Source organism: Notothenia rossii (genome assembly GCF_949606895.1).
Source record: "Notothenia rossii genome assembly, chromosome: 5".
Lineage (NCBI taxonomy): Eukaryota > Metazoa > Chordata > Actinopteri > Perciformes > Nototheniidae > Notothenia > Notothenia rossii.
The window spans coordinates 71,491,043-71,518,873 of NC_136903.1; the positions used below are offsets into that span (position 1 = coordinate 71,491,043).

At 40.6% G+C, this 27,831-nt stretch overlaps 2 protein-coding genes across 3 annotated transcripts in view; one reads left to right on the forward strand and one right to left on the reverse strand.

Annotated features, from left to right (window-relative positions):
• Positions 1-712: 712 nt before the first annotated feature.
• ttll3 (tubulin tyrosine ligase-like family, member 3) lies at positions 713-9,850 on the reverse strand. 2 transcript variants are annotated; one of them, XM_079680119.1, is made up of 13 exons: positions 9,688-9,850; positions 9,097-9,163; positions 8,901-9,019; positions 8,614-8,782; positions 6,425-6,480; positions 6,122-6,250; positions 5,909-6,023; positions 3,706-3,786; positions 3,442-3,622; positions 2,735-2,883; positions 2,204-2,447; positions 1,621-2,056; positions 713-1,514 (listed from the first exon to the last, which is right to left on the reverse strand). In XM_079680119.1, the coding sequence occupies exons 2-13, from the start codon at positions 9,110-9,112 to the stop codon at positions 735-737; spliced, it is 2,475 nt and encodes an 824-aa protein (XP_079536245.1). In that variant the 5' UTR covers positions 9,113-9,163; positions 9,688-9,850; the 3' UTR covers positions 713-734. The 2 variants fall into 2 exon arrangements, with proteins under 2 accessions (XP_079536245.1, XP_079536246.1); XM_079680120.1 differs by lacking the exons at positions 5,909-6,023; positions 6,122-6,250; positions 6,425-6,480.
• Positions 9,851-11,058: 1,208 nt separating this feature from the next.
• slc4a8 (solute carrier family 4 member 8) overlaps positions 11,059-27,831 on the forward strand; it is a 25,225-nt gene continuing 8,452 nt past the window's right edge. The window contains 10 exon segments of the mRNA XM_079680546.1: positions 11,059-11,370; positions 20,481-20,562; positions 21,790-21,942; positions 22,397-22,532; positions 23,513-23,673; positions 25,863-26,039; positions 26,452-26,537; positions 27,032-27,161; positions 27,164-27,188; positions 27,784-27,826. Of these exon segments, the coding sequence (XP_079536672.1) occupies positions 11,332-11,370; positions 20,481-20,562; positions 21,790-21,942; positions 22,397-22,532; positions 23,513-23,673; positions 25,863-26,039; positions 26,452-26,537; positions 27,032-27,161; positions 27,164-27,188; positions 27,784-27,826 (1,032 nt within the window). The 5' untranslated portion in view covers positions 11,059-11,331.

The window sequence follows — 27,831 nt, forward strand, 5'->3', positions numbered from 1 at the left end:
TTACATATACCTACATCCTGTTATTATGAAAATGACCACTTCTCTGCAGAACATAGAACCAGTGATCCTTTTATTATATTATTTTCTGCCCATTCAGCTTGAAATGTATAATTTTTTGTACTGCTTTTCATTCATTTTACCGTGTTGTGTACTGTTTTTATGTTTGTTCCATGCTAAATGCTTGTAGCACTTCGGGATCTGAACTCAGATATGAAGTGCGTTATCAATTAAATCCATTATTATTATTATTATTATTATTATTATTATTATTAAATATCTGCTACACTGGAGACACTTCAGTTAACTTGTTTGGTTCGTTTGTTTTAATACATAACTAACTTCCACCCAGTATCGCTCTTACATAAGCGATACACAACATAATCATAAATCATACACATTTCCTTGAGGCAAACCACAACATAATTCAGATATACCACTTAAGCATATGGAGTGTGTAACACTTTTCTCTTAATATAAGAATGTAGAATTATTCATATGAACCTTACTGTTGTAAATTGAAAGCCTGAGAATGATTGGAAAATGTCTCACTTGAAACATGATTGTCTTGTTTCTTTTAACAAATCAAATCTAAAGCCACAAGAACAATTTAAATGATCACATACAGTAGTATGTTGTGATATATATACATCTTATTTGTTGTTTGTTAGGCATGATAACTGTTATTGCTAACAACATTTCTTTAGCACTTTCAACTGTTTGTTAAACACTCAATTTCAATGTTTATGTTCCCCTGTGCACTGCCCTTTAAATGTAGCCAAGCTTTGCCTTCGAGAGCAGAGGAATAACTGAGGCCTGTGGACGTTGAGATGAGAGGACAAGTTTGGAATACGACAGGCTGTGTTTCCAGCCACTATGTTAGGTCGCAAGCTTAAGACCTCCAGGGTAGGAAGGGGACTGCGGAGGGAAGGAAACACCCGGGTAGGAGTCCTGTGTTGAGGATCAAAAGCTGTCTGTGGAAGAAAAGATCTAGTCATGTGTGATCCATGGCCTTGGTTGGCCCAAGATTTGCAATCTGACATGTTGTGATTGGGGCTGAGGGAAAAGGAGAAGCTTCGTGGGACCAGAGTTTCCCCGTTGGCACCAAGACTCAAACCCAACCGTCGCGCTTTCCTCTGAGGTTCAGTGTGTACCACCAGGGGCATTTGACTTGCCAGACTGCGACCCAACGTGCGAACACAGGAGGTATTCTGAACATCTTTCCTCCCTTCGCATTCCCTTTTAGGAGATGTTGATTTCAGCTGCCTCTTTTTCTCTCCAGCAGCTCGGTTCTCTTTGCCTGAAAGACAGAAAGCGGAGACTGCACAGGACCTCTGACCTGATACCGGTATATGTGTCGTTTCAACCTCTTCTGAGGACTGATGTGGAGGGAGCTGCATGTTGAGCGGTGGCTTAGAAATAACAGTTTGTCTATGAAGTAGAGATCTGGATCGCCTTATGGGGGCTCCTTCCACCATCAGGTTTACTCCTACATACTGGGGAACTTCTACTGCAGCCTGGTAGAGGGATAAAGACACAAATATATGCACTTGGTGTGGCCTCTATAATTCAGTGTACTTCACAAGGAAATTATAACGCATTGATATTTGAATATATTCTTACCTGTTTGAATATTAGCTGAAATCCTCCTGTGTAAGCACTAGGATCAGTGCGTCTGTCGAGCACCACCCTCAGTGTGTCCAGCTGCACAGCAGGGCAGAGGCGGGCAGTCACAGCGGTGGAGCAGGACATGGTCGGACTGGCGTTGATCTCCAGAAGCCAAGGCCTCAGATCTCTGCCCAGCATAAAGTCGGCTCCATAGAGCTCGAAGCTCGCTTTGCGGGGCTCTACGAGGTCCTGGGATGTCTGCAGGGCACGGACCACCGCTTGCTTCATGCCCGGGATCACAATTGACTCCCACTCTGCCCCAAGGCCCTGTAACTGTAGAAAAGCCTTAAACTGAGAGCAGGACCACATGTTATCCTCAGGAACCCCTGGATGGCGCTCACAGGACGGCTGGAAGTACTTCTGGATGGAGTTGTTGCACAGGTGGACTGAGCTGAGGAAATATAAAAGAGATAAGGCCATGAAGGTTAGTGTAAATCATGCTTTAAATGAAACTCGATCCTCCTTGCATTGTTAAATCATATCCTCCACAAAGCAGATACAATATAGAGCAAAGGTCAAGAACAAATGAAAAATGTACTTGTCCAGAGTTTTTGTTGAGTAGGGCTGAGTGGAGAACCGCAGGTAGCACTCTCTGTAGAACCAGATAGTCAGGGGGTTCCAGTCCGTGACCAGGAACCACTGGCGGAGGTCAAACTTGGTGCCATGGACCAACAGAGGACGCTCCAGGTATTTCTGAATAACCCACTTGCTCTCCTTACTCAGGGCTCTGTCACTGTCCACGAGTGCCAAAATCTCTTCCATGCGATTCATGCACATTATACCTAGAGGGGTGGTTTCAACATGATTACATTAAACTAAGAGGATATGAAGTTTCTGAGGATCAAAAAAGCAGGCTTGAATTAGTTTATCATACTTAAGCTGAGAAGAAAGAATAGAAACATAAAGCAATAGTTACATCCTTATGTCCAAATGTACTTTGCAATAATACAAGTCACCATGGCAAGTTTGTTTTTCAATGTTTTTTTCAGTAAAAGAAGTAAAAGATTCATAAAAAAGACCCCCATATTTATATAATTATTAATGTTATTTGTATTTCTTTAAACCTCACCTCGCCCTCTTGACTTGGCACCTGGTTTGATGATCCATATGTTGTTTAGTCCATCAGTATCAAGCTGAGGGCAAACTTCCTGCAGTCTGATTAACATGGCCTGGCAGCGCTCCACAAACACACCGCTACCCCTGATTGATGCACCTTCACTACAAACATGAAGAGTGTATTATTTTAAGATCAAGATTATAATGCTGTCCTTCAGACAGCCATTGTGCTTCCATACTGAAGAGTTATGTAAGTAGGCATACTCGTTATTCAAAGAGGGGGAAATTATATAATCCAACATTAAAAGTACCAATGAAGAATAAAACAAGTTACTGTGTGGTGTTAATAATAAGACATTAATGTCCAATACAATGCACACAAGAAATTAAGTGAAAGAGCTACTCACAGTTCAGAGTTGATTTAAGATTGAAATAGGAAGTATTGTTCTGATTATGCAGCTCAATGATGGCTGTTTGCATGCCTGTTTATACAGCAGGGCACTATTTATCTTTTTATACCAACTGCCAATCATAGTACCCTATAAAAATTAGCATGCAGTATATTGTTTACTTTATAGTATTTGTACAGAATAAACAACAGTGTGGGACTGGGACATGCTGTATATTTCCACTGACTACTTGGGCTGTACTGCATGCACTAAGTGTGACCTCAGCAGGATAATTTGAGCATTCCAGGAAGCTCCATGAAAACATACTCACTGCACAACCATGTAGTAGTCTTGCAGAAACTCAACCCAATGCTGTTCCTTCACTGATTGTGGTATTTCTGCTGTTGAATCAATGTCGCCGTGCTCCAAAACACTGAGAAACTCTTGACACACGTGCAAAGCCATGTCAACCATTCCTGGACCAACAACTTGATGCTCCACATTATCCAACTCTGTAGAGAGAAACAATGCTTGGTCTCAATAAACATTGTGTGGTCATTTACCAAGAACACTGTTTTGGCTTTTTGTTCCTCACCCTCTGCTTGGTCTCTCGTCCTTCTACTTGTCTCAACTACATTCTGCAGTAGACTGGTGCATGCTGTTCTCCTGAAATCCTCTTCATAGACAACAGAACGAGAAGAAAAGAGCACACAGAGAGAGAAAGAGCATCTGTTTAAGATAATATCATCACAAAAAGGGAATGTGCATCTATTTTTCCATGTACCCTTTACACCTGTCTTTGCATATTTGATTCAGCATTATATTGACAAACTAGAGAATGCAATTCCTGAAGAAATTGCTAGTGGGAATGCTTTATTCGGAAAAGCTAACGCTAAACTGCTATGCTGAAATGTAATGTGTAAGAAGAAAGTGAAGAATTTAGATTGAAATGATACATGAACACTGGGGGCTTGAATATTTGATGAGAGAAGAAAATACTGTAAAGTAAAAATGCCTGGAAAAGGAGCAGAATATTTTAACTGCAAACTTTTGAACTAACTTGATGGTGAATGATCTGTCGCCATGCCAACGGCATTTGATGACATCCCATAATACGCTTAGATGCGTTGATGGCTGCATCGTTACCAAACTTGTGAAGTGTTGGCCCATTTGCAGCATTTTCACTGAAGTTATGAGAAAACCATGTTTCATGGCGAGCATTGTGTTGCCATTGCAACGGCATTTGAAGAAATCTCAAAACTGTCCCGTAGATGTCTTCACGGCTGGACTGTTGGCACACATGTGAAGTTTGAGCACTTTTTGAACATTTTCATAGGAGTTATAGCGACATCGTCTTTTATGGCGAGGGATGCGTTTCCATGGAAACGGCATATGATGAAACCCCATAATTTACGTAGAGCTGTTGAGGGCTGGACCGTTAACCATTATCAAAAGTGTGGTGCTATTTTGACCCTTTTCATAGGCGTTACGACAACATTGTGTTTTATGGCGAGGGATGCGTTTCCATGGAAACGGCATATGGTGAGATGTCAGATTCGACGTAGAGCTCTTGAGGCATGGAGAGGTGATATACAGGTGAAGATTGTGGGACGACCGGACCGTGTCCATTGGAGCTACAGCGGCATCATGTTTTATGGCGAGGGATGCGTTTCCATGGAAACGGCATATGATGACACCCCATAATTGACGTAGAGCTGTTGAGGGCAGGACCATTAACCATTATCTGAAGTCTGCTGCTCTGAGCATGTCAGTTGGAGTTATGACATCATCGTGTTCCATGACACAGGTGTTTATATTTGAGCTAACGACGTGCCCAGAGATCAAAGGTTTCCATGGTGATCAAATAAATGTGGCAAAGGCTCAAATTTGTTGAACAACACATTTGTAACAGGTTTGTTAATTGACCAAAAAATATGAACAGTTGGAAGATTGAAAATGGGATTATTATTAGGATTATGTGTAGGTCATTGAAAAGTAGAATCATTTAGAAAGATCTGAACATTGAAATGTCTATTTTAGAAAAGCTGACACTAGTGCATCGCTGGTTTTAAAAGGGATTTATAAGAGTCATATTTAAAGATGTGCAACACTTAAAACGTTTATAAAGATCCTCTGAGTGTGTGTCATTAGTTAGCTGATCAAATGTGAGATGAGATAAATACCTTGACAAATTGACTACAAGAGCTTGAATCAAACAAGCAACCTTGTATTTGAAATGAGATGTTTTCCTACATTTGTCATTACAAATTATGTCTGAAAATTAAATCTGTCCTCCACTCTAGCTGTGGCATCAGGCACTCTAAAATCTGAAGAAGGCCTCTTTACCCAGGTCTGAACAATGTTTAATATCTGTAAAAGTAAGAATCAGATTTAAAAGTTGTGTTACACGAATAATGTCAGACAGATGTGTGACATTTTAAAGTTAGAATGAGGTTTCTGAGTGAAAGTATGAAGGAGCAGTTAGCAGTTGAAGTTGCATGAAGATTGTTGAAGTCTGAAGAGTTCTCCATTGACTTCCATGTTATAAATGGGATGTATTATGGGATGTATCTCTGGAATAATGAAAGTTATGAATGATAAAAGTAATAGCCATTGATTCCCGACCGAGCTGAACGTTTTGATGTTTGAACGGAGTTTCTGCGATGTTCAATGTGGGAGAAGAAGCAGCGCAAAATAACCCGGCGGAATAATAAAGAATTTCGTGCGTAGCATAACAGATAGTGGGAATGCTGTGTCAGCATTCCCACTAAATGAGTAAATAGAACCACACAGCAGACCTATGAATGCGTGCTGTTCGTCCTCTGCCCCAAGCCTGTAGCACCTTGGGAAGAAGGTGTCGGGATCAGCTGTATCAAACCACTGAAGGTTACGCAGGTTCACACAGAGCCCCACCTGGAATTAACAGACATATAAATATAGGAGTTAGAGAATACTGGTTAACCTAGGGTGATTTTGGTACATAATCATTGGAAACTCTTATGGGATGATACCTTGGTAGTAAATGTCCCAGAATTTGCATAGTGGTTGATAATTTGGTCATTCCGTAGGGATCGACAGTCGATGTAATCCCGGCGTGTTGTCCAGTGGAAATAAGTTGTTTCATTTCTGACCATGCGAGACTGGAAAAGGTTGGGCAAAAGTGTGAACATTTTAAATATGCTGTTAGAATGAACGGCAATTAAAAAAGACACATGGAGATTAAGTTTTCGGAGAATGCAGTAATAGCACATTTGATTGCTCTCACACTGCACAAGATGTCAGCATATTGTTGGTTCACTAGAACGTTATCTTACCATGAGGTCGTACATGTCATCGAGGGTCTCGTCTTTCTCGCCTTCATCCACTCTCTCTGTAGAGCAATAAGTAAAGAGTGTGTTTGTGTGAGGGTGCATGTAGACTAGGACCGGGGGTAAAAGGGTAGGGGTCTTTGTTATAGGTTGCTGTCTGTAACGTGGGACCCAATTTATCATTTATCAGGTGAGGGGTATCCTTGTATCCATCTAATCTAGTGCTCAAATTCCATATATGCTAACCTCTCCTGCACTTTTAGCTCTGAGAGTTAAGAAAAATATAACTGATCTTTTTATTATACCAAATTTAAATCACCAAATGAACTAATAGATTTAATATGGATGACTTTGTGGAAAAGGTTAAATGTATGTTGGACACGAGCCCATATGTAGGTGCTGTCTTCCTTGATCTCAGGAAAGGCATTTGACAAAGTTGACCACCAAGTGCTCCTTAAAAAGCTGACTCATTTCAATTTCTCGGCAGTTTCGATAAATTGGTTTAAGTCTTACTTATCGAACAGAAAACAGTGTGTTTTGGTCAATGGTGCCAAATCCCCCTACCTTGTCAACCCTATTGGGGTTCCACAAGGTTCCATTCTTGGACCGTTACTTTTTTCACTGTACATTAATGATTTGCCTAATGTATGTCCTGAGTTGAATGTGCAAATGTATGCCGATGATGCGGTCATCTTTATACACGGGAAAAACACTGAAATGATCTCATCCGTCTCTCAAATGCATTGGACAAAGTTCAACACTGGCTGAACAACATTTGCTTACAGTTTAACGTAATAAAAAAAGTATGCATGATGTTCAGTAAACGACCAGTCAAAATCGAAGGATCCAACGTGTTTTTAAACGGAGCAGAATTAGAACTAGTCTCCCAGTTCAAGTATCTTGGAGTCATACTGGACTCGAACTTGACTTTTAAGAAACCTATCAAGAAAGTATCCAATATCATTAAATTCAACTTGCAACATTTTAAACAAATCAGACCTTTCTTAACTGTCAATGCTGCAAAGTCATACCTCCACTGTATGATTCTATCCCACATTGAATACTGTTTTACAAACTGGTCGTTTGCTTGTGCCACAAACCTGAAACGCATAGAACAGCTGTACAAGAGAGCTATCAAGGTATTTGACAGAAAGCCATATTCATACCACGACTGTACCATCCTTGAAAAACGCAGTTTCTTGAGTTTTGACAATTTTAAGTCTTTTAAAAGTATGTGCTTTATTTATAAATGTTTACATGGACTGCCCCCCCCCCCCCCCCCCTCCCTTAGGGGAATTCATCCACAAAAACACACTGGATGCTGCACTAGGTCTGAAACCAGAGGAGACTGTGAAGTCCACCGTAGACGGACCACTTTAGGACAAAATGTACTTTCCATTAAAGGCAGCTCATTGTGGAATAACCTCCCAACTGAGTTACGGGATTGTCCCAGTCTCAATAGCTACAAAGGTCACCTCAAAGAATGGTTGAGAAACAAACATCCGTGCAATCACCACTAAATGCACTTTAACACAGGGGTATCTTCTCTTGCACTTTATGTATCTCTTGTATCTTCTTTTGCACTTTATATGTCGTTGTTGCTATATTGTATTACCATGTGATAAATGCTTGTGTGCTGCTCTTGCTCTTTTGCATATCATGTATTTTGTTTTATGTTTGTAAAATGTAAACTTTTTAAGTGTTTTATGTGAGGGACTGCGGATGGAAATGAGCTCAAAACTAAATCTGGCATTGTTACGCTTGATACATTTTAATGTTTTAAGTGTTCATTACTGTGCGTTGTCCCTGCCAAATAATCGATTAAATAAAAAAAAGAAATAAAAAAAATATTGTTAAAACTTTCTATGACGCCAATGATAATATTCATAATGCTTTATAAACGTGATGATAAGACATAAGATTATAAGATAATTGTTTACAACAATGGGAATTATGACAGGATATCTTACTTGCAATTAAAATGTCAGTTAATGACCAGCAATTATGTAAAAGTATGATACCTTATTAGTGATTATAAGATATAATAGTTATTTGTTAGTAATACTGTGAGGTTATAATGCACATCTATTCCGTCCCCATATATCAGTCGCTCAGGCACAGCTACTTTTTTGGGTGTTGTTTACACCTACACTGCATGTTGTTTTCTCAAAGGACTTTGTCCTCCATTGTCTTACCAGTAACATGAACACTGACATCACCATCGCCGCCATCTTCCTCTTCATTGCCACGGCAATGAGGTGCTCTCTGGGTAGGATTAGGAAAACGGCGTTCAACCCACCCTCTGGCCCATAGGGCAGCACGGATCACTGGGTAGGGCCCCTGCACTGAAAACACCTTCCTCAGCTGAGAATGAGTGGAGGAGTCATATAAATAAGAGTCAAATACAACACAAAGAACATACAAATATAGTGGGTGTAAATGCAGAGGTGTACAGTGACGTCTGTGTTTCACATATAATCACCTTCACTGCCTTCTCTACCAGTGTTTTGGCTGTTTTCAGCCTGTCAGGCTTGATCGCTGGAAGGCTTGGCACATTACGACGTAGCCTCCCTTCAACTGGAGCCACTGTGGATTGTAACACTGAGACAAACTGCTTGGTGAAATGTCTGTATAAGGCAACTGTGTGCAGGCATTTGTATGCAGATCCATCCACTTACCTGGCACTTGTTGCATTTTCCTGATAAGTAGTAATCTCTTCAGCAGATCAAAATGGAGTGGTCAGTTCTATGGGGACATAAATATGTTTACAAAAGCATAATTTTCTGATCATCATATTATAGGATATTATAATTCATAGAACAGAAAGACAGATACAAAAACTTGTTTACTCTAAGGCCAAGACCATGTAGCTACCATTTCGTAAACTGGAATATGTGTGGAACCTAGCTGAAGGATGTAAATTGGGTCAAGCAGGCATCTAAATCTGAACAGAGCTGATTGAGGCTGTCACAGCACTCAGTAAGAAACCCATGCTCAAACACACACACACACACACACACACACACACACACACACACACACACACACACACACACACACACACACACACACACACACACACACACACACACACACACACACACACACACACACACACACACACACACACACACACACACACACACATGTAGACATGTATTGGTCTACTTAGGCATGCACAAAAGCAGGTATAGAAGGAAACACATGCTCAACGTGTCATCTATGACAACAATAACATCTAGCTATGAATAATGATAGCCTATTCAAACCTGTCACATCGCCACTGTCCCACTCCCGACGACCACTCTGCCCACTGTTTCGCACAGTCCTGCTTCCTACCCGCTGACCCTTCCCATGGCAACCGTGCACACTTTAATGTTTACAGTTGCCACAACAACAGTACCCATGAGAAACAGGACGCTGCGCATGGCAGTGAAAAATATGTCATCTTTTAGCCACGCGCTGAACAAAGTGGATCACTTATCTGATCTCACGCTATCAGTTGCAGTGTGGCTTACACGTGCGGGCGTCCAATCGGGTGGGACAATGTGGCAGGTGGACAGTCTCATGTGTTTTGATCGAGAAAATTCATGCTGAGGCCAATGTGGAGGCTACTGCTCGGTTTGAAGTGCTTTCCTTGCGACCTCAGTAGAGGTTGAACAAATAATAATTACGTGTCCTGCATCTTTAATAGCACGCCTGTATCACCGTCAATCTGTAAGACATTTGAGCTGCATACCATTTAGATTACATTGAGTATAGAAAAGGCAGATATCCTGCTCTGCGTAATACTCTGCCGTCCCACACGGTGGCATCCAAGGCTTGCTAGTATTTTCTATCCAGTTATAGTGTGTGTAACTTTATCAATGATGTGGCTGTTCTCTCTTTCATTTTATGTGCTCACTATTCACTTTTGCAATCATGTTTGTCATTACTTTACTAATGATTGAAGAATATATCGCCTTGTCTACATATAGACATACTTTTCTTAAGGAAAATGTTAGTTGATTTAGAATAATTAGTTGTTCTTAATGTGTATTCCCATTTGATCCTATTATTAAAACAAGTATAATATAATAGCCTACACAAACAATTGAATACAATACAATTGAATGGGACAATAGCATAACTCTCTAAAAGTATTTATATTACAATTTAATGTAGCCTATATCAGTTTAAGTGAATTTGGCTTTTACTCTATACTAATTTCAATAAACGTTTGGATGATCTTACAGTTAATTGAGTTGTTGTTTTTATGTCGTGTTATTGATACTTATACAAAGGATCTAAACAATTTCCCCCAGCACTTCTTCTTTGAAACAAAGAAAACAAATAAGTTAAGAGAATAAACAAAAAGTGTTGAAGGAATATATTCTATAGCTTCATAGATGCAGAGTGCAATATGACAAAAGAAAAAAAAGAACAAGCATCTTAAAATTTGCTGTGCAATAGTCCAGAACATCTTAACATGTTGAAATGTGAGAAGATGCCAAACTGGACATGATGTAGAGTGACGTAGCTCTATAAGCTTCTAATAGTCTTGGCTTTATTGTGTTGGGTAGCAGCAGTGCGTCGCAGCCCGTTGTGTGCCTCTGCGTTCTGATTGGCTGAGCTGCAGTGATGCTCTCTGCATCCTGCTCCCACAGCCAGCACAGGAGGGAGACGAGCTGGAAGCGCGACCGGGAAATCATCATAACACACGGGGGGCACCAATTATAATTTTCACCGTTCAGCTAATCTGAAAGAGGTGTTTACACTCACCATGTCCGCGCAAACAGAAGCAGCTGCTGTCACCAACTCGTGAATGCTTTTGGAAACGTCCTAAGCCAGCGCTGAGAGGCTGATCCGCTCCTGAGAAAGTCTCACCTGTACCCTCCGGGAACACTGAGCAGGTTAACCCAAAGGCCACCAGCATGCCCATCAACGACCCCGAGAGCATGCTGAGCTACCAGGTAAAGTGCCCTTTAACTGTCCATTGCATGGCGCGTTGCTTTGACACTAGGTATGGCACACATGAGTCTGTACATAAGCTCCAACAACTATAGCCTTCAGTTTAAATCCTTTCATAGCAATTCATAATTTGCAGTTTAACTAATGGACTATGTTGTATTTCATGAACTATTTAATGCCATACATGATCACACCTGCTTTCTTTGCCATGGTTTCTTTGCATGTCTTAGATTGATCAAATATTCTTAAATTTATCTTTTTTTTCGCGAATACGTTTACGCATTTAATGTTCTCCCATGATGCTAAATGTGTGAGGTGTTTTAACCTGCAGGACAATGCTGTATGCAGGGTGTTGTTGATATTGTTATTCTGAGGTGCTAACACGTGCAGTAACGACGGGGAGAGTATCAAATAGCGATGCGAGTTATTCTTCACTGTTCCTCAAGCACACACGTGTGTTCTGGCCACATCATTTTGAGACTGCAGTGGACTACTGATAAGATACCGATGCAATTTAAGACATCAAAATGTAAACTGCATCCTCAAGTCACGGATTAAGAGACACGGGGCAGTGTGCTGGGTTTTCAGATGGCTCTTTGCCCAGACGGTGTTTTATTTTCCCAGTTACCCTCAAATGACCTTGACGCCATCCTTACACCGTTCACCACATACTGTGCTGAGCGTCTACTTTCATATTATGCCTTATAAGAGAATGATGGCCCAATTGGGGAGGAGGATCTGTCAAGTGAGGTTTGAAGGGGAAAATGGCATCATGCTTGAGGTCTTTTGATGTGTGATCCATTATCACATCCTGGGTCCGCTGATGGAGGTAAAGCAGGACCCAGTAAGGATAAGTGGACCATTGATCACATCATGTTTTTTTAAGATTATATGCAGCTATGTTTGTATAGCTTGATTATAATAACCATGGCACGCAGTATCAGTGTAAACCAAACGTAGCAACAGTCATGTCATCATGGTGATTAAAAATAACACCCGGTGTGAGGGCAGGAAACAGGTGGAGGACCAGAGGTGAGCTGGAAAGTCTCTTATGGTTGACAGCTGACTGACAGGAGAGGAAACTACCTCAGTCTATATGTCAGTTTACTGTCAATAAAGAACATATTGAAGTTTGTCTCTCCACGTTTTTCTTGACTGCCTGGTCAGTAAGTACTGACAGTAGTCTTTGCATGTCTGACCACCTTAAACCAGTTGAGATTCAAGTAAACATGTTTCAAATTATTGTGCTTTTGAGATGTCCCAAGTACCAAATACTTCTGACATCTCAAAGGGCTTTTGCTAGAGTAAAAACAGCAATATGAACATGTAAAAAACTCAGCTTGCCTATAAGGCTTAAAAATAATCACATAAAAGTGAATGAAATATTAGAAGCAATTAAGTTCAGTCTCAAAAGACGTTATGTTAATACAAATACATCTAATTCCATACTGCCATACTGTATTCATCTGAGTAACACTGTTTTCTCACTAGTGCAGGTACACACTTGCTGAACAGCCTTTTCATCTTCAGTTCGTAGTAAAAACATTTTAGTGCCATTGATGCGTTCTGTACACCAGTGCCACAGAGGAGCACTGTAGAAGACGGGTTCAGTTACTCCACTGATTCTTTTTTAGCATGGATTTCCAAACATCCCTGCCTCACCAAGCAGGCAAATTCACACAGTGACAATAGTATACTGCACTATGACTGACACAATTAAATTAAACCCATGAGATAATTACAGATTTGATTATAATAGTATCTGAGACAACCCATGTACTGTAACTTGAACAACTCCATGTCTTAAATCTGACCTACAACACAGTTAGATGTTTTCCTTTTAGCTATTTGGCATCCCTCCAAAGCTTTAATTTGAATCAAATTAGAGTGAGCCTGATCCATAGGTGCCTATCTGATAAATGATTCAGTATTTTATAGAGTTGCACTGTAGTACATATGTCTTAAGAAAAAGTCCATCTATGAAGTGTCTTACTCTATTTAATGTTTCTTAATTACAAAATACACTAGGTGATGCTTTAAAACCATTAAAGTAATGCAGCATATGGCTAAAGCCAAAACGTGTGTCATTGAAAAAGGTGTGAAAGACTCATGCTACCTGTGGGCTGAAGCAGTCAAAACAAGCACCCTTTTCTTTCCATCTCCTGCAGCTCTCTCTTCTCCTGTCTCACTAACCATTACTTCTTCCTTGTGTCCATTCATGTTAACCCCTGAAGCTCTGTCTCAACCAAGGCAATGTCATGCAGAGTCTTTGGTAGCCTGCAGCTTTTGCACAGAGTGCCAAGCCCAGCCATCAGACACACAGCTTAGTCTGGAAGTGACAGGCCCAGTTGTCTGAGTCAGGATCTGTGTCCCTGCTGCTGTCAGTTCAGGGTGCTTCTGGGGAGGGAAGACAGAAGGGTCATCTTCCAAAGAAGGGAGGATGGGGTGTTGGCGTGGGCAGAAAAAAGTAATTGACGTGTTTTGTAAGAGGGAAAGAGATCCTAGTAACAGTTGAGTTGAGTCAGCAGTGACAGACATCTTTAATGACTGGAAAGCCCACACTGCTGCTGAATCATGGATGCACTTCAATATATCTTCCACTCACTGTCTTGTATCGCTCACTACTGATTAAGTTATGTTCATACTGAGTGAACATCTCACCGCATAAACTGGCTCTTTCAACAATAATGTGTGCTCAAGATAATATTTCTGCTTCTTTCTTGAGAAACAGACACAGAAAGCTGTGTCTGAGTTTTATATAATACAACTGCTACAAACAATATCACTTTGTTTTATTTTACATCGAACTAAAAAGACAACAAATGGTTAATCAAATATTTTGATAAATACTTTCTTTTTTAATGTTCTTCTAAAAAGTCTGAAATACCTTTAAAACCACAATGTGTAAGCTTCCTTTGTCTGCTGTGGGAATTCATTCAACAACTGAGAGGGCTGAGAAGGCCTGGTCCCCTTTAATTTAAAGTTAGACCGAGGAATGAACACGAGTGACCTGCCAGAGGATGTCAGGTTGAATTCAGACTCGTAGGAGGTCAGCTGTGTTTTCTGGAACTTAACCCCTACGAGCCTTAACAGGGATTATACCTTTTTTTAAATCAACTCTCTGACAAAGTGGGAGCCGTCTAAAGGTTCTTGACAAATACAAATTACCACATAAAAAAAAAAAATCTTAATTGGATAAAGAAACTGAATATATAATTTGGTTGAGGTTGAGATGGTTATTTTATCTTAAAAGGGAAGATATATTTCTTGTCATTCATCTCTCGTAATGTCTTGCCTCTTAGTCGTAACCCTCAGGCCTCTTTTTTCTCTCAAGCTCCTCTCACAGCTGCCTAACTGTCCTGATGGGGTCAAATGCCATTTTGCAGATTTCATCGATTGCCCCTCTCAATCCAGAGAACGGGATACAAATCGTTAGTGCTCTATTTGTTCAGGCGAGCACCAGTTCATGGTGTTTCACTAATGCGCTTTGAAAATACTTTCCGATTTCCGGTTTAAGTTGATGCCAAAAATAACTTCTTTTATATCTAGTAGATGTTGAATTGCAAGAATTAAAACAGAGCTTTGCCGGCTGACAACACAGCCTTAATGGGTTTCCCGGGCAACAAACACATGAACTATCAGGAAAAATGTATTTAATCCAAAACTAAAGAAGGGGTTTGTGTTCATACTGCAATAGTCTGAGGATGTATGATGATTTACCTTCCTTATAGGATACTAAAGAGGTCATTTTAAACTGTTTACATACATGTTCCCAGTCACTTTGTGCATAAATCAGAATTGTAACAGGACACTGTGTGCGAAAGCTGTATCCTATCTGCTCTGGGTATCAAAACCTTTTTTCTGGGACGAACTACCCTTCTACAAAATTCATGTTGTATTTGTTAAGTTATCAAACGTAGGCGAGTGATATAATTCTCTATTTTTGGCTTATGCAAGTCCTCAAGCAATGAAAACAAGGAATAGTTTGTGTTACATCTCTTTAAACAGATGTCTGCAAATGAAGGCAGAATCCTTAGGCGACAGAAAAACAACATTTTGACATAATGTCAGCATTCTGGTTTCAGTTTCTAATCTGATTAGTTTACATTTGAGCAGGCTTTGGTTGAATGCAGGCAAAAAGACCATGTGGAAAGCAGAAGAGGCTGAAGTGCAATCTGAGACACAAATCAGTTATCGTCTCACAGTGATTTAGCAATTCTTGCATACAAAAGTTGTTATTTGGACAAAAACAGTGAGCAGCGCATGTACAGTAAGAGGAAGTCTTAGCCCGAATATCGACTGGCTACACCTAAACCCCAAAGAATATTTTCCTCTTGACATTAGAGGTTAGAGGTGTTTACAGTGCAGTAAGGGGTGTAATACAGTATTTATGCTTTATAGATTAATTTAAGGATGAAATGAACCAATGTAAAGATGCAACGATGGAGGTGATGTGGTCTCATTCTTGGTAACCACTGATATGCTTGTAAAGCATGAAACTCAAGGACAGGCAGCCATCTTTGGGCCTGTGGACCTAGTCTATGGTGCAGTGAGAGTGTGGAAAATTATTTTTGAGTCATAAACCCTCCTGAGCACTGTGACTGATCCAAAGCTAGGGGACAAGAGTGGAGAAAAAAGCAGGGGTTGCTAGGAGATACAAGCAGGCAGCACAGCATCAGTGGCATGTCCTGTTGGTGGAAAGTCACAAACACGTGCATGCCTAAGAGTCACAGATGCGTTCACCTGCAGAGATCAAAGAAAACCTAATGTGCCATGTGAGTGTTTAATTAGCTGAAGCACATAATGTGACACAAGATGTGGTGAGTTGTGAAGGACAAGGAACCATTAACCGGTTAAAAAAATACATACCAGCATGAATTTGCCATTAAAAAGGTACTCTTATTGAACTGGGATTATGGGCTGTGAGTCATATTCTGTTGTGAAGAGAAGGGAATATCACAGTCCTGGCATGGATATACAGCCGTTTCATCTCAAACAATAGAACATTATTTCTGTCATGTGGTTCTCTCTGTAGTTCTAATGATTGAATAAGCCTCAGAAAGTGATTTTCCTCAGTTTTCTGTGTGTGTATGCACCAAATGGATTCAAACAAATTGATGAACTGATGGTCTATCGTCCTTACTTGGACAAAGAGTTTTTAGTTTCCCTCTCTCCCATTGATTCTCTCTAGATGTGTGTCTACGTGTTTGGTAGAGCTCCAGTTCTAATGGACCCGACTGCCTCCAGCCTGAGCCCAAGCCCACACACTGGATAGCAGCCCTAATTCACCAGCACAGCTGCACTGCCTGATAACACTGTGTGTGTGTGTGTGTGTGTGTGTGTGTGTGTGTGTGTGTGTGTGTGTGTGTGTGTGTGTGTGTGTGTGTGTGTGTGTGTGTGTGTGTGTGTGTGTGTGTGTGTGTGTGTGTGTGTGTGTGTGTGTGTGTGTGTGTGTGTGTGTGTGTGTGTGTGTGTGTGTGTGGTGCATTTGTACAGTACATTTGAGAGCATCGGTGGGATTCTTCTTCTGAATTCCCAGTCAAGGTTCTTATGAACATTGTGGTTCCATTAAGAGGCAGGCTTGTATCAACTGTTTAAAGGTTGGTAGTGGTACCATTGGTAGTGGATAACCTGTAGGTAATCATTCCATGTATCTGCAGCTCCCCTTGACGTTCCTTAGCTTAATAGCATGTTTCACCTTGCTTAACTACTTTTCTGGTTTCGTTCACCCTCAATGCTCTCAAAGTTAACGGCTGCAGCAGGAAGCAAGACGGTTTTGCAAAATAAACAATGTACCCTACCCGCTCAGTGAGAAATGCATTTTTTCCAGCCCTTAATGATATTGATTATCCTAACTTCACTGTCTTGGTATCTGAATTGCTAACTGTTTTACCTGGTTGACAAACGCCTAGCTTCTCTTGTCCTGTTATGGTTATATTATGGTAATATGGATGACCCCAACCATATTGTCATATTAACATCATGATGTGAGTGTGTGTGTGTGTGTGTGTGTGTGTGTGTGTGTGTGTGTGCGTGCGTGCGTGCGTGCGTGCGTGTGTGTGTGTGTGTGTGTGCGTGTGTGTGTGTGTACATGTTCATATACAGTACAGGTTTCAACATGCATTTTAAAGTTTTTATTACGAAATTTAAGTGAATTTATAATCTGATATTTAAAGAAATAAACATCCATTTATATGAGTTATATGTGTCTGTGTCCATTTGAACGAGTCTGTTTTAAGGATTTTGAAGTGTTACTGTATTTTTTTTATATAAAGAAAAGAACATATGATTTGTGTGTAGTGTGTATTTGGGTGTGTGTGCAATGGAGATTTACATGTACGTATATCATTATCACATAATTCTTTCCTTTTTAATTTGTGTGTGTCAAGGTGTGTAAGGAAGGTGTGTGGGTGTGCGTACAGTGTAGCTGTTGTTAGAGAAGCAGCATCTCCTGCGCTGGTTTAGTGCCTTGCATAGGGTCATTTTGAAAATAACAGTTAACTGATGTTACATGCAAAACACATTCAGAAGCTTTTTTCTGTCACTGTACTTTGTCCCTTAAACATAATTATAAAACCATGTTTTGGCCCAAGCATGACTTTTTAATTAAATGACATTATTCTTTACAAGGACATAATTGTCTTGGGATAGAGATGGGCCCAGTCATGGAAACAGAAAGAAATCCCCAAGCACTGATATGGTGGAGAGGGTGTGAAAGAAAGGCAGGAAGGCCAAGCAAGGCCACCCACACCTGTGAAATAAGTGGATGTCTTGGGATCCCAAAACTGTTTTAAACTGTGAATTGTAATTGGCCGTGTGAGCTGACAATAGAGCAGTTGGTTTAATTACAGAAAACTTTTTGGATATACATTGTTGCCTCTAATCAGGCAAGACATGAATCAGTCTGTACTGCATGTTAATTTGTTTTTCTCCTATCACAATCTTGTGTTAATATGCTTAGCTGTTTTTTGAAGCATGGAGAGGCTAAGGGAATCAGACAGAAGATAGAAAAACAGCTTAGGGACTTCAGTTTGTGCTTGAATTAAATCTGAACTACATATCATAGATACACACACACTCACACGCACACACACACAAAGCACCAACCTCATTTATAACATTATATAACTGCAGGCGGAAACCAGCATGATGATTCTGTCAATAAACTGTGCGTGGTGTTTTATCAGCCGAACCCCAGGAGAACTAAGACAAATCACTGCTCATTCTTGCTCCATATTCACACTTACAGTATTACACACAGTCACACATTTACAGGTCACTTTAGTGCAAATGTTGTTATACTGTATGACCTTAACATTTATCTTTAAAAAGGAACCAATCACTCTCCTTATAAGGACATATGGTTTTATATTTCTCAAGCGCCAAACATACACATATAATGTTTTCTTTCATCCGAAAATATTACGATGCTACTCTGACAGACCGAGACATTTTTCTTTGCACTCCTCAAATAGAAACCCTTAGCTCTTGCCAATAGCGCTTCTGGAAGACAAATTGCAGTTATTTTTGCTCCTGTGGCCGTTATGCAGCAGCCGCAGTGTGTGCTGCGTTAGCTGCTTGCTGAATATTGGACTGACCAATTAAAGTAAAAGACTGCATGACAGAGACTGTAGATCTTCAACATTTGCCCCTCAGTGTTCTCTCTCAAATGGAGACTTATTTATTGGGCTGTCGTCAATCACACATCCATCTTTTGATGAACACTCACACATGTACACGTTACATGCACAGCTGTGAGCAAACTGTGAGTTACATTGTTGACCTATCTTGTTTTCTTTACAATGTTTTACTGTATCCATTTAGTGATGAAGAAAAATGTAATTTCCAAATTGATTCCCATTTTTCCAAGGAGTACAACACTCTGTTAATCATGTGTTAAGAGTGGCTGGTAGTTTTGCCAAATGGCAGATATGTCAATCTTCTGTAACAGCAACTTCTATTAGCCACCCTCACACACTATTAACACATCTAGTCCATAAAGATCATGTGTTGAAAAGGAAGCGGATGGAAGCATCTAATATGTAAAGAGATGCATTCATAAATAAATACATTTGACTGGTGTTTCTCCTTTAACCATTTGCCTGTATTTATAGATTATAGCCATATACTGTTTCAACGAGATTTTATTGCTAGGTTACAGCTTGTGTCCATTTTTACTTCCTATCAACTGAGGTCATGCACATTGCAACAGGACATCACAAGAAAAACATTTAGAGTGTTTATTTTTAAAACTTAAAGTGGTCTTTTGAGTATAATAACTGTAGCCAACTTTTACAAACTAATGCAACATGCAGATGTATGTCAATCATCCTACCCGTATCAAGTGCTAGATTTCTACCAGAAAACGATTGGACCTAGTCCTTCTCATGTAGTGGTATAGCATCTTTAACAGCATGTGGGAGGTTCACAGAGATTAAAAATGAAACATTAAATGTTGCATGCACTTGACAGATGAATTGCTATCCTAAAAACAGAGACACTGCAGCAGTGTAGAGCTCCGAAGTGACTGAGGAGGTGCCTGCAGCCCATTGCCCTCATTATCATAGGGCCAATACATGACTATGCAACTAACACTTCTGGCAAAAATAACTCTTCTGACAACGCTTCATCACTGGGATACTGAAACACACAACATCCTGCAGCAGTCTGCCCACAGCAGCAGGTCTGATGGATGTGACTCTCCGCTAATTTGATTTGATTTTCCCCTCGATATTAGAGTCTAGCACCTTCTCCAACTACTCAGTGTGTGTTTAAATGAATGTGTGTGTGTGTGTGTGTGTGCGTGCGTGCGTGCGTGCGTGCGTGCGTGCGTGCGTGTGTGTGTGTGTGTGTGTGTGTGTTTGTGTGTTGAAACGCATTGTTAAAAAAACAATTGCCAGCTTGGCCAATTATTGGCAGGACTTAATGACCTTATCAGTTTTCTTTTCACGGACTGATCTTGAAAGGCCGAATATGTTTTACATTTTCCAAAAGGAAAATTATGTATGATGGAGACAAAGGGTGTTGTAAAGAAACGTGTCATCTGCTGTGAACATCATTAAAGAAAGGAACAGTCCTATTCTACTTACATGTGTATGTGTGTGTCCATCAGAGGCCCGATGAGGAGGTGGTGGTAGACCAGGGAGGAACCAGCTCAGTACTGAACATCCACTATGAGAAGGAGGAACTAGAAGGTGAGTAGCACAGTGTGCACTGGAGTTATTTACAGATGGCAGAGGTTAGGAGTAATAAGGAACAGGTAGCGAAGTATGTTTCTCAATTCAGACACTTCCCTTGAACGGCCATGTAGTAACCTATAATACAGTGAACACATTTTATACTTTTGACGTCTAACGTTGACTAAAATCTGAAGCTGCTGCCGTGCACCAGCCGGAAGGGACGATCACAGCGCTTAGCTAGCTAAGTTTTTGTTTGCAGTACTAAGTCACTGTCATTAAAGAATAATCAATTCACAGATTGATCATGGCTTCCATTTTCGATATCAGTGCAATGATACGCGTATTAAATATAGTGAAGAAAAAACACATGTAAGGCAAGGCAATTTTATTTATATAGCACTTTTCAGCACGTGGCGATTCAAAGTGCTTTACGGATTAAAAGAAAAAGGAACAAATAAAGCATAAATACATTATTAAAAAGGCATTTAGTACAACTTTTATTGCTGTGTTTAATGGAGCAACCTGCAGTTGGCGATCATTGAGGATGGACTTTTCTGGTCCATCGTTTCAGACTTTTTGGCTGTAGTAATTAATAATCAGGATGCCATAGCGGGCAGATTTGCAAGTGTAAGTACCAACATTGAGGCACAGCATTTGTTCTCTGCTTTGAGATAACACCTAACCCACAGTTTAATGACTTTCACTTTGATTCATTTTAACCATCTGAGCGGAGACAAAAAGTACACCTTAATCAAATCTGCTTCCCACCATTAGCAGCTGGTCAATCTGGATAGGTAAATTATCCTTATAAAAACAAGTATAATCTCATCAGAACACCAGAAAAACATATTTGACATTATATGGGACTAACTGCCGTCATACGTTGTAAAAAAAAGCCAAATTAACAGAAGATGTCTAAGCAAGGATATAGTGCAGGCAAATTCGAATGTGAACAAATTAGGAATGTTTGTACCAGGGTTTTATTGTTGCTGAGAAGTCAAAGTAAAAGACTGTGTTTTTTTTCTATAATTTCTTTGTTACTGAACCCTTCAGGACCTTTATGTTCATAAACATCACTACAATGATGTTTCATGTTTTTTTACAATTATCTATTGAACATAATATTTTATGGTAAACTTTAGTTGCAAATTATTATTTTACAGTAAATGATGACATCATGAATGTGTATAAAAGTATTACACAGTGATACAACTCAGATCTCTTCCCTTGCCTCTTTGTCAGGTCACAGGGCTCTGTTTGTGGGGGTTCGGATGCCCAGACAGAGCCACCGCCACCACAAGACCCACGGCTCCCGCCACCGCAAGAGAGACAAAAGGGCAGGAAGTATCGCAACCAATCAGAGTGAGGAAAGTGAGACGGCCTCCGCCAGTCATGGTAATACACATACTGTATACAACCTCTTCTAAGGCAACTAATTTCCCTTTCAAATACAGTCATTTTTTGACTCATTCAATCATTAAACATAGAGAGAAACAAAAATAGACTTTTTGCCATGGTTCAGTGTGTGCATACTTCCACCTCCCAGAGAGGAGGTAACTGTTGCTAAACAACGCCTGTCAATACTATGGGGACTTCACCCATTTGCACACACAGCCTCTGGCTGAAATTGACAAGCCCACTAATTAGAAACCAAAGAGCAGGAACTAGTCATCAAGTTGCATGTGTGTGTGCATGTGCTTGGGTAGACTAGTGTGTGATTCTATAGACCCAGTGGTCATTTAGGTGACACACTATGACAATGCAAACAGTGTTGTTTGTGCTTGTGAAAGTGTTTTTGAGAACCTCAGTTAACCATTTGTTCCATCCTCAAATCCTCTCCCTTCCTCAGACACGCCCTCCCAGCGGGTCCAGTTCATTCTGGGCACAGAGGAGGATGCTGAACATGTGGCCCACGAGCTCTTCACTGAGCTGGATGAAATCTGTGTGAAGGACGGCAAGGATGCTGAGTGGAAGGAAACTGCCAGGTCAGGGTCTCCTCCGGGAGCTGTTGGCAAAAAAGCTTAGCAATAACATTTCTGACAGCCCAGCAGCTGTACTGTGACCAAGAGAGGCTTGTACAAGTGGTAGTAAATGTAAAGCTCAGTGGAGTTAAGTCAGTTAGCTCGAGGTAAAAGAGAAGAGGGGGCACAAAACATTCATGCTAATCAAGTCAATAATGTCAAACCTGTCCCTAATATTCTGTGGTTGATATTTACGGTACATGAAAACACCTTTCCTGTGACGAAAGTATGTAGTCAGGGTAAAAGATGTAAAACTAAAGGCCAACATCAAGTGTAGGAATAACATTTAAAAAAATAAAATACACAATCATGTAGAAATAGCCAATCAGAGGGATTTGTGATACATCTTAGATATTGGTTATTCTTTTTTTGTTTATTCTTAGCAATGTGTTCATTTTTTATTTAAATTTTTCAAAATTCAATTTGTGATATCTTCACTAGCCTTTAACATGTCCTAATATAGACGATCAAAAAAAGATAAACAACCTTGCTGATTAAATAAATATCGGCCGTAGAATTCACAAGACATGTGCTGTGCCACAAGGTGTCACAGCGGTTGCCAAACCAATTCTGAAGATCTCTACCCCAGACCCATGTATTTGGCTAGTTTTGAGAGAATAATCAACATGCTGCATACCAAGATAAAACAGGCAGAGCACTATAACACCTCTATCAGCTGACGCCAGCAGGCAGGAACAGGGAGACACTGAGAGCACAGCAGCCCAAGGTTGCAGGCCTGTGCTCAGTGAGGTCGTTCAAACTGATAAACTGGGTCAAAGTTATGGGCCTAGGAAAGTATTCCCCCAACACTCTTGAGCTGTCCTAGATTTAAAAGCATTACAATTGTAAGACATTTGAAAGATACAATTTAAATGAAAGACAAAGGTGAAAACACTTCACATTTACTCCCACTTGCAAATGTCTCGCCTGTCTTTACCTCGCAGGTGGCTGAAGTTTGAGGAAGATGTGGAGGATGGAGGGGAGAGGTGGAGCAAGCCCTATGTTGCTACTCTCTCCCTGCACAGCCTGTTTGAGCTGCGCAGCTGCCTCATCAATGGCACCGTGTTGCTTGACATGCACGCTGACAGCATCGAAGAGATTGCAGGTGAGAATCTTTCCGACTGACACTTATTAACATCTCAGAGCCAGACTGCTGTCTATTCCGAGAGATAAAGGAAAGCTGTGTCTGACAATTCTTCGGATATTAAAGGAAATCATTTTTCTGTTGTTGACTCAAGTGACTGGCCTCGCTTATTCAAATGGGTTCATGATTCAAAGTTGTTCTCCTGTCTCTTAGTTCTATGCTCTCTAAAGTCAATTCATGCCCTTGAGTGAATATAACTGTCATTGATACAAACCAGGCTCTATTTCTGATTCGGGATGCCCGCTGGATAACTCCTACAAATCCATTTATCCTCCTAAGAGAGGAGACACACACCCACATTTCAGGCCCGCAGGGAGCATTGTCATCCTGCTGGATGAAGAAATACAATTAGACAAACAAATGATCAGTCATATAAGAGTTTTAATTTCTATCTTGAGATGTAAACATAAACATAATTGACCTGTGTCCATACATAAAGTCAAGTCCTAGATACTAAGCTGAGCAAACTGTATGGTCGCTCTGTTTTCCTGATATAATGCAGCTGAACTTCTGTTGAACCTGATTTGCATAAACAAATCTACCATTAGATAAAGCTGCCAGAGTTCAAGCTCATTTGCATTTAACTATGTACAAGTCATTTGCATGAAAGCATACAATTGGTTAAGCCCCGGCCTTGTAAGTCAATCGTTCTGACAATCTGAAAGTTGTATAGATGATTTATAGACAAATGCAAACATTAACACAGACGCTCACACATTTGAACACAGTTTAAATGTAAACATTAAACAGAATTGTACAAATGCAAAGAATGGTTTGTAAATTATGATCCACTTCCCTGTCCATTCGCCACACTAACACAAGCGCACAAAAGATCACACGGTTCAAGGCCCTCCATCAGTCTTCCTCACGGTCACATTATGACAGCTTTGCAGTGTGGACAGCCTCGTTCCCTTCAGTCTTCCCTCTTCTGCAGCTCTCCGTCGCTCCTCTCACTTCCCTCTCTTCTCCATATGACTCCTGCCAGCAGCACCTGGCCTCTAAACAGCCGCCAAGATGGAAAAAGAGTGGTGACCAAAAAGTCCAAAATTCTTAACATGATTTGATTTTCAAGTGTGGCAATCTGAGACCAAGGGAATGTTATAGAAAATGCCTGAAGTTGCATTGAATGCATTTTGTAATCCATAGACCAGTTTTTTCAACACGACACATGACTGAATGGATCTCATTGTCATATGAGTAATGTATGGTCACCAGTCAAGTGATACACTGGAGGAGGCAGAGCTGTTGCTGCGGTCTTAAATCAGACGGAACACGATCCATATCAATCTAAGGAGATTGAGTGGAGGCTACGTTAGATTAACCATTTTAAATTTTGTGGGTTTTGATTTTGTTTCCAGGCGGTTCCCTTGTCACTGTCCTTATTAACATGGCTCATTAAAGGCCTGGCTCAAAGCCTGACACACATTAGCGCTGGCCTTGAAGTGTGCTCAGAATTAATTTAAGCACTGCAATGTGTGTTTGTGTGTGTCGGCAGACACTTTGATTGACTGTTGAGGAGGGAAGGAAGGGAGGAAGGAAAGATTCAGTGCAGACTCAGCAAGTCAGTATGAACAAAAAGAAGGAGGAGAGAGCTAAAGAGATGGAGATTATTCTCTTCGGTCCCACATGGCCTGAAAGCTGGCCACATATTGACCCCTGCCAACGTTCACTTTCGCTTCAGTGTGCCTTAAAACATTGACAAATTATTCAATTTTAACTACAGAAATACCAAAAAAAAGGAAATATTTCATAGTTTAAGAAAGATTGATCAGTGCATAAGGGTTTTTTTTTAACTAGGTGCTTTTTCTCATTGATAATAAATGAATTCAAGATTCTGGTCGAAATAGCACAATCACATACAAATAAAAGCTGTCTGATGCTTTTCATTTAATAAAGTCTTATTTTCTGGCTGACGTATAACTCACCTGGTAGAGCTGGCAGCCCATGTATTGGGGCTCAGTCCCTGTGCGGAGGAACCAAGTTCGAATCCGGTTTGGAACCATGTACTCATGTCATCTCCTCTGTCTTCCCTTTTAAACACTGTCATCTCCAACAAAGGCTATCCGGCAACAAAAAAAGACATACTAACTTTGGTGAATTTTCGTTCATTAAAGTGAGCATGTGTTTGTGTTTTTGTCCGCATGTTGCAGACATGGTTCTGGACCACCAGGAGACGTCTAATGAAATGGACGAAAGTGTGAGAGTGAAGGTGCGTGAGGCTCTGCTGAAGAGACACCACCACCAGAGTGATAAGAAGAAGAACCTGATGCCCATGGTCCGCTCTATCGCTGAGGGAACCCGCAAACAGTCAGAGCCCCTCCTGACAGGTGGCTTTCCCACCGTACACCACCTTGCAAACACATGTTTCATTCATTCATTATGTACATATCCACTGGCAAGGATTACTTGAATATGGCTAAATAATCAGGGCAATATCTTAGAAATATGAGATTTCATCAATTGGAAAGACTAAGAAATCGAATTTTCTATCAGAATAATATATGGAGAAAAAGTAGGTAATAAAAGCTGACACGATGAGACTAAAAGTAACATTAAGACGAATAGAAAAGCTTGATTATTTTAACAGAGATACAGAATACTTCAAGGGACAGACAGCTATAACCTGTTCCTGAGGAAACCATTATTGCACTTAGTTTACTTCACTCTGCACTCTGGAGACCAAAAGATATGTGTACTAACTCTTATTTGCTACAATCTCACACCCTCACTATCTAGCAGGGTCAGCCACATCTCCCCAGCCTCCATCAGCTACCGACATTGCCAAAAACGGGGGCGGGCATGACAGCCATGTGGACCTCAGCAAGGTTAACATGCAGACACTCTTACACGTGTACAGTTTGCACACTGTTTATGGATATGGATGGAAGCCTGTGAAGACAAAAATGAATATTTATTTTTGCTAAATTCCGCTCAAAAAATCATAATAAAAGGAGAAAATCTAAAAATCAGGCAACATCAGCAGTCAGGCTGTACTCCAGCACCATGCTGTGTTTGATGTGCTGTCAACAATTAGATCACATGTTGCCCCATATGAAACCACAAGATAACTAAATATGTACAAAGTGCATCACACCCACTGAATTTTCACCAGGGATTGCATATCTGTAAAGTTTAATAATTCTAGGACTGCAATGCTTGCTAGATTTTCTGGCATTAGGCTGCTCCTATGGTGGGGGAATTTGATATAACACTTTTGGAGACATTGATTGAAGACATTTCTGTGAGCACTGGATTTGGTTATAGTATACACTACAGTGATATCAGTGTACTGATATCAACTTCTGCCTTGTCTCACCAGGTGGACATGCACTTCATGAAGAAGATCCCAGAGGGTGCAGAGGCCTCTAATGTACTGGTGGGAGAACTGGACTTCCTGGAGAGGCCCATTGTGGCCTTTGTCCGCCTCTCCCCTGCTGTGCTGCTCACCGGCTCACCGAGGTCCCCATTCCTACCAGGTAGAGCCACATATACAACAGTTTAGTCATATCATTTGTGAAGTCAATAACCCAGGATGATTTCCATACTTTAAAGTGGACCTATCATGCTATATTTGAATAATATATTATAGGGCCATACCTATACAAAACATGTCTGTGAAGTTTTTTTTTCAAAATACCAAACAGATCATGTATTTTAGCCATGCCTCATTTCGCTCTATTTGCTGTATTCCAGCCCTGTTTTCACAAGGGCTGATTCTGTGGCAAATGAGCTGCAGCTGACCACGCCCCCCTGCAAAGGAGGGGGGCATGGCACGAGCGTCATGTTACCATGCTGTTACCATCCCACGGCAACCTCTCATTCCCCTGATTGGTGGAGAGTTGCCCATGTTTCTGACGTCAGAGATATTTCAAATCTGGATCAGTCTGTATCAGATCCGTTGCAGCCCTGTTTTTAGAGATTTGGGTATGGAGGAAAAGAGGAGAGGGTTATGTTTTCTGACACTTGGTGAGTTCCCTGACACACCGGGGACACATATTCATGTGTAAAAGACGTACAAAAGTGCATTTTGCATGATAGGTCCCCTTTAAATCATCTGCTTTTAAATGTCAGGTTCCTCTTTATTCTGCTGGGCCCGGATGGAAAGGCTCAGCAATACCA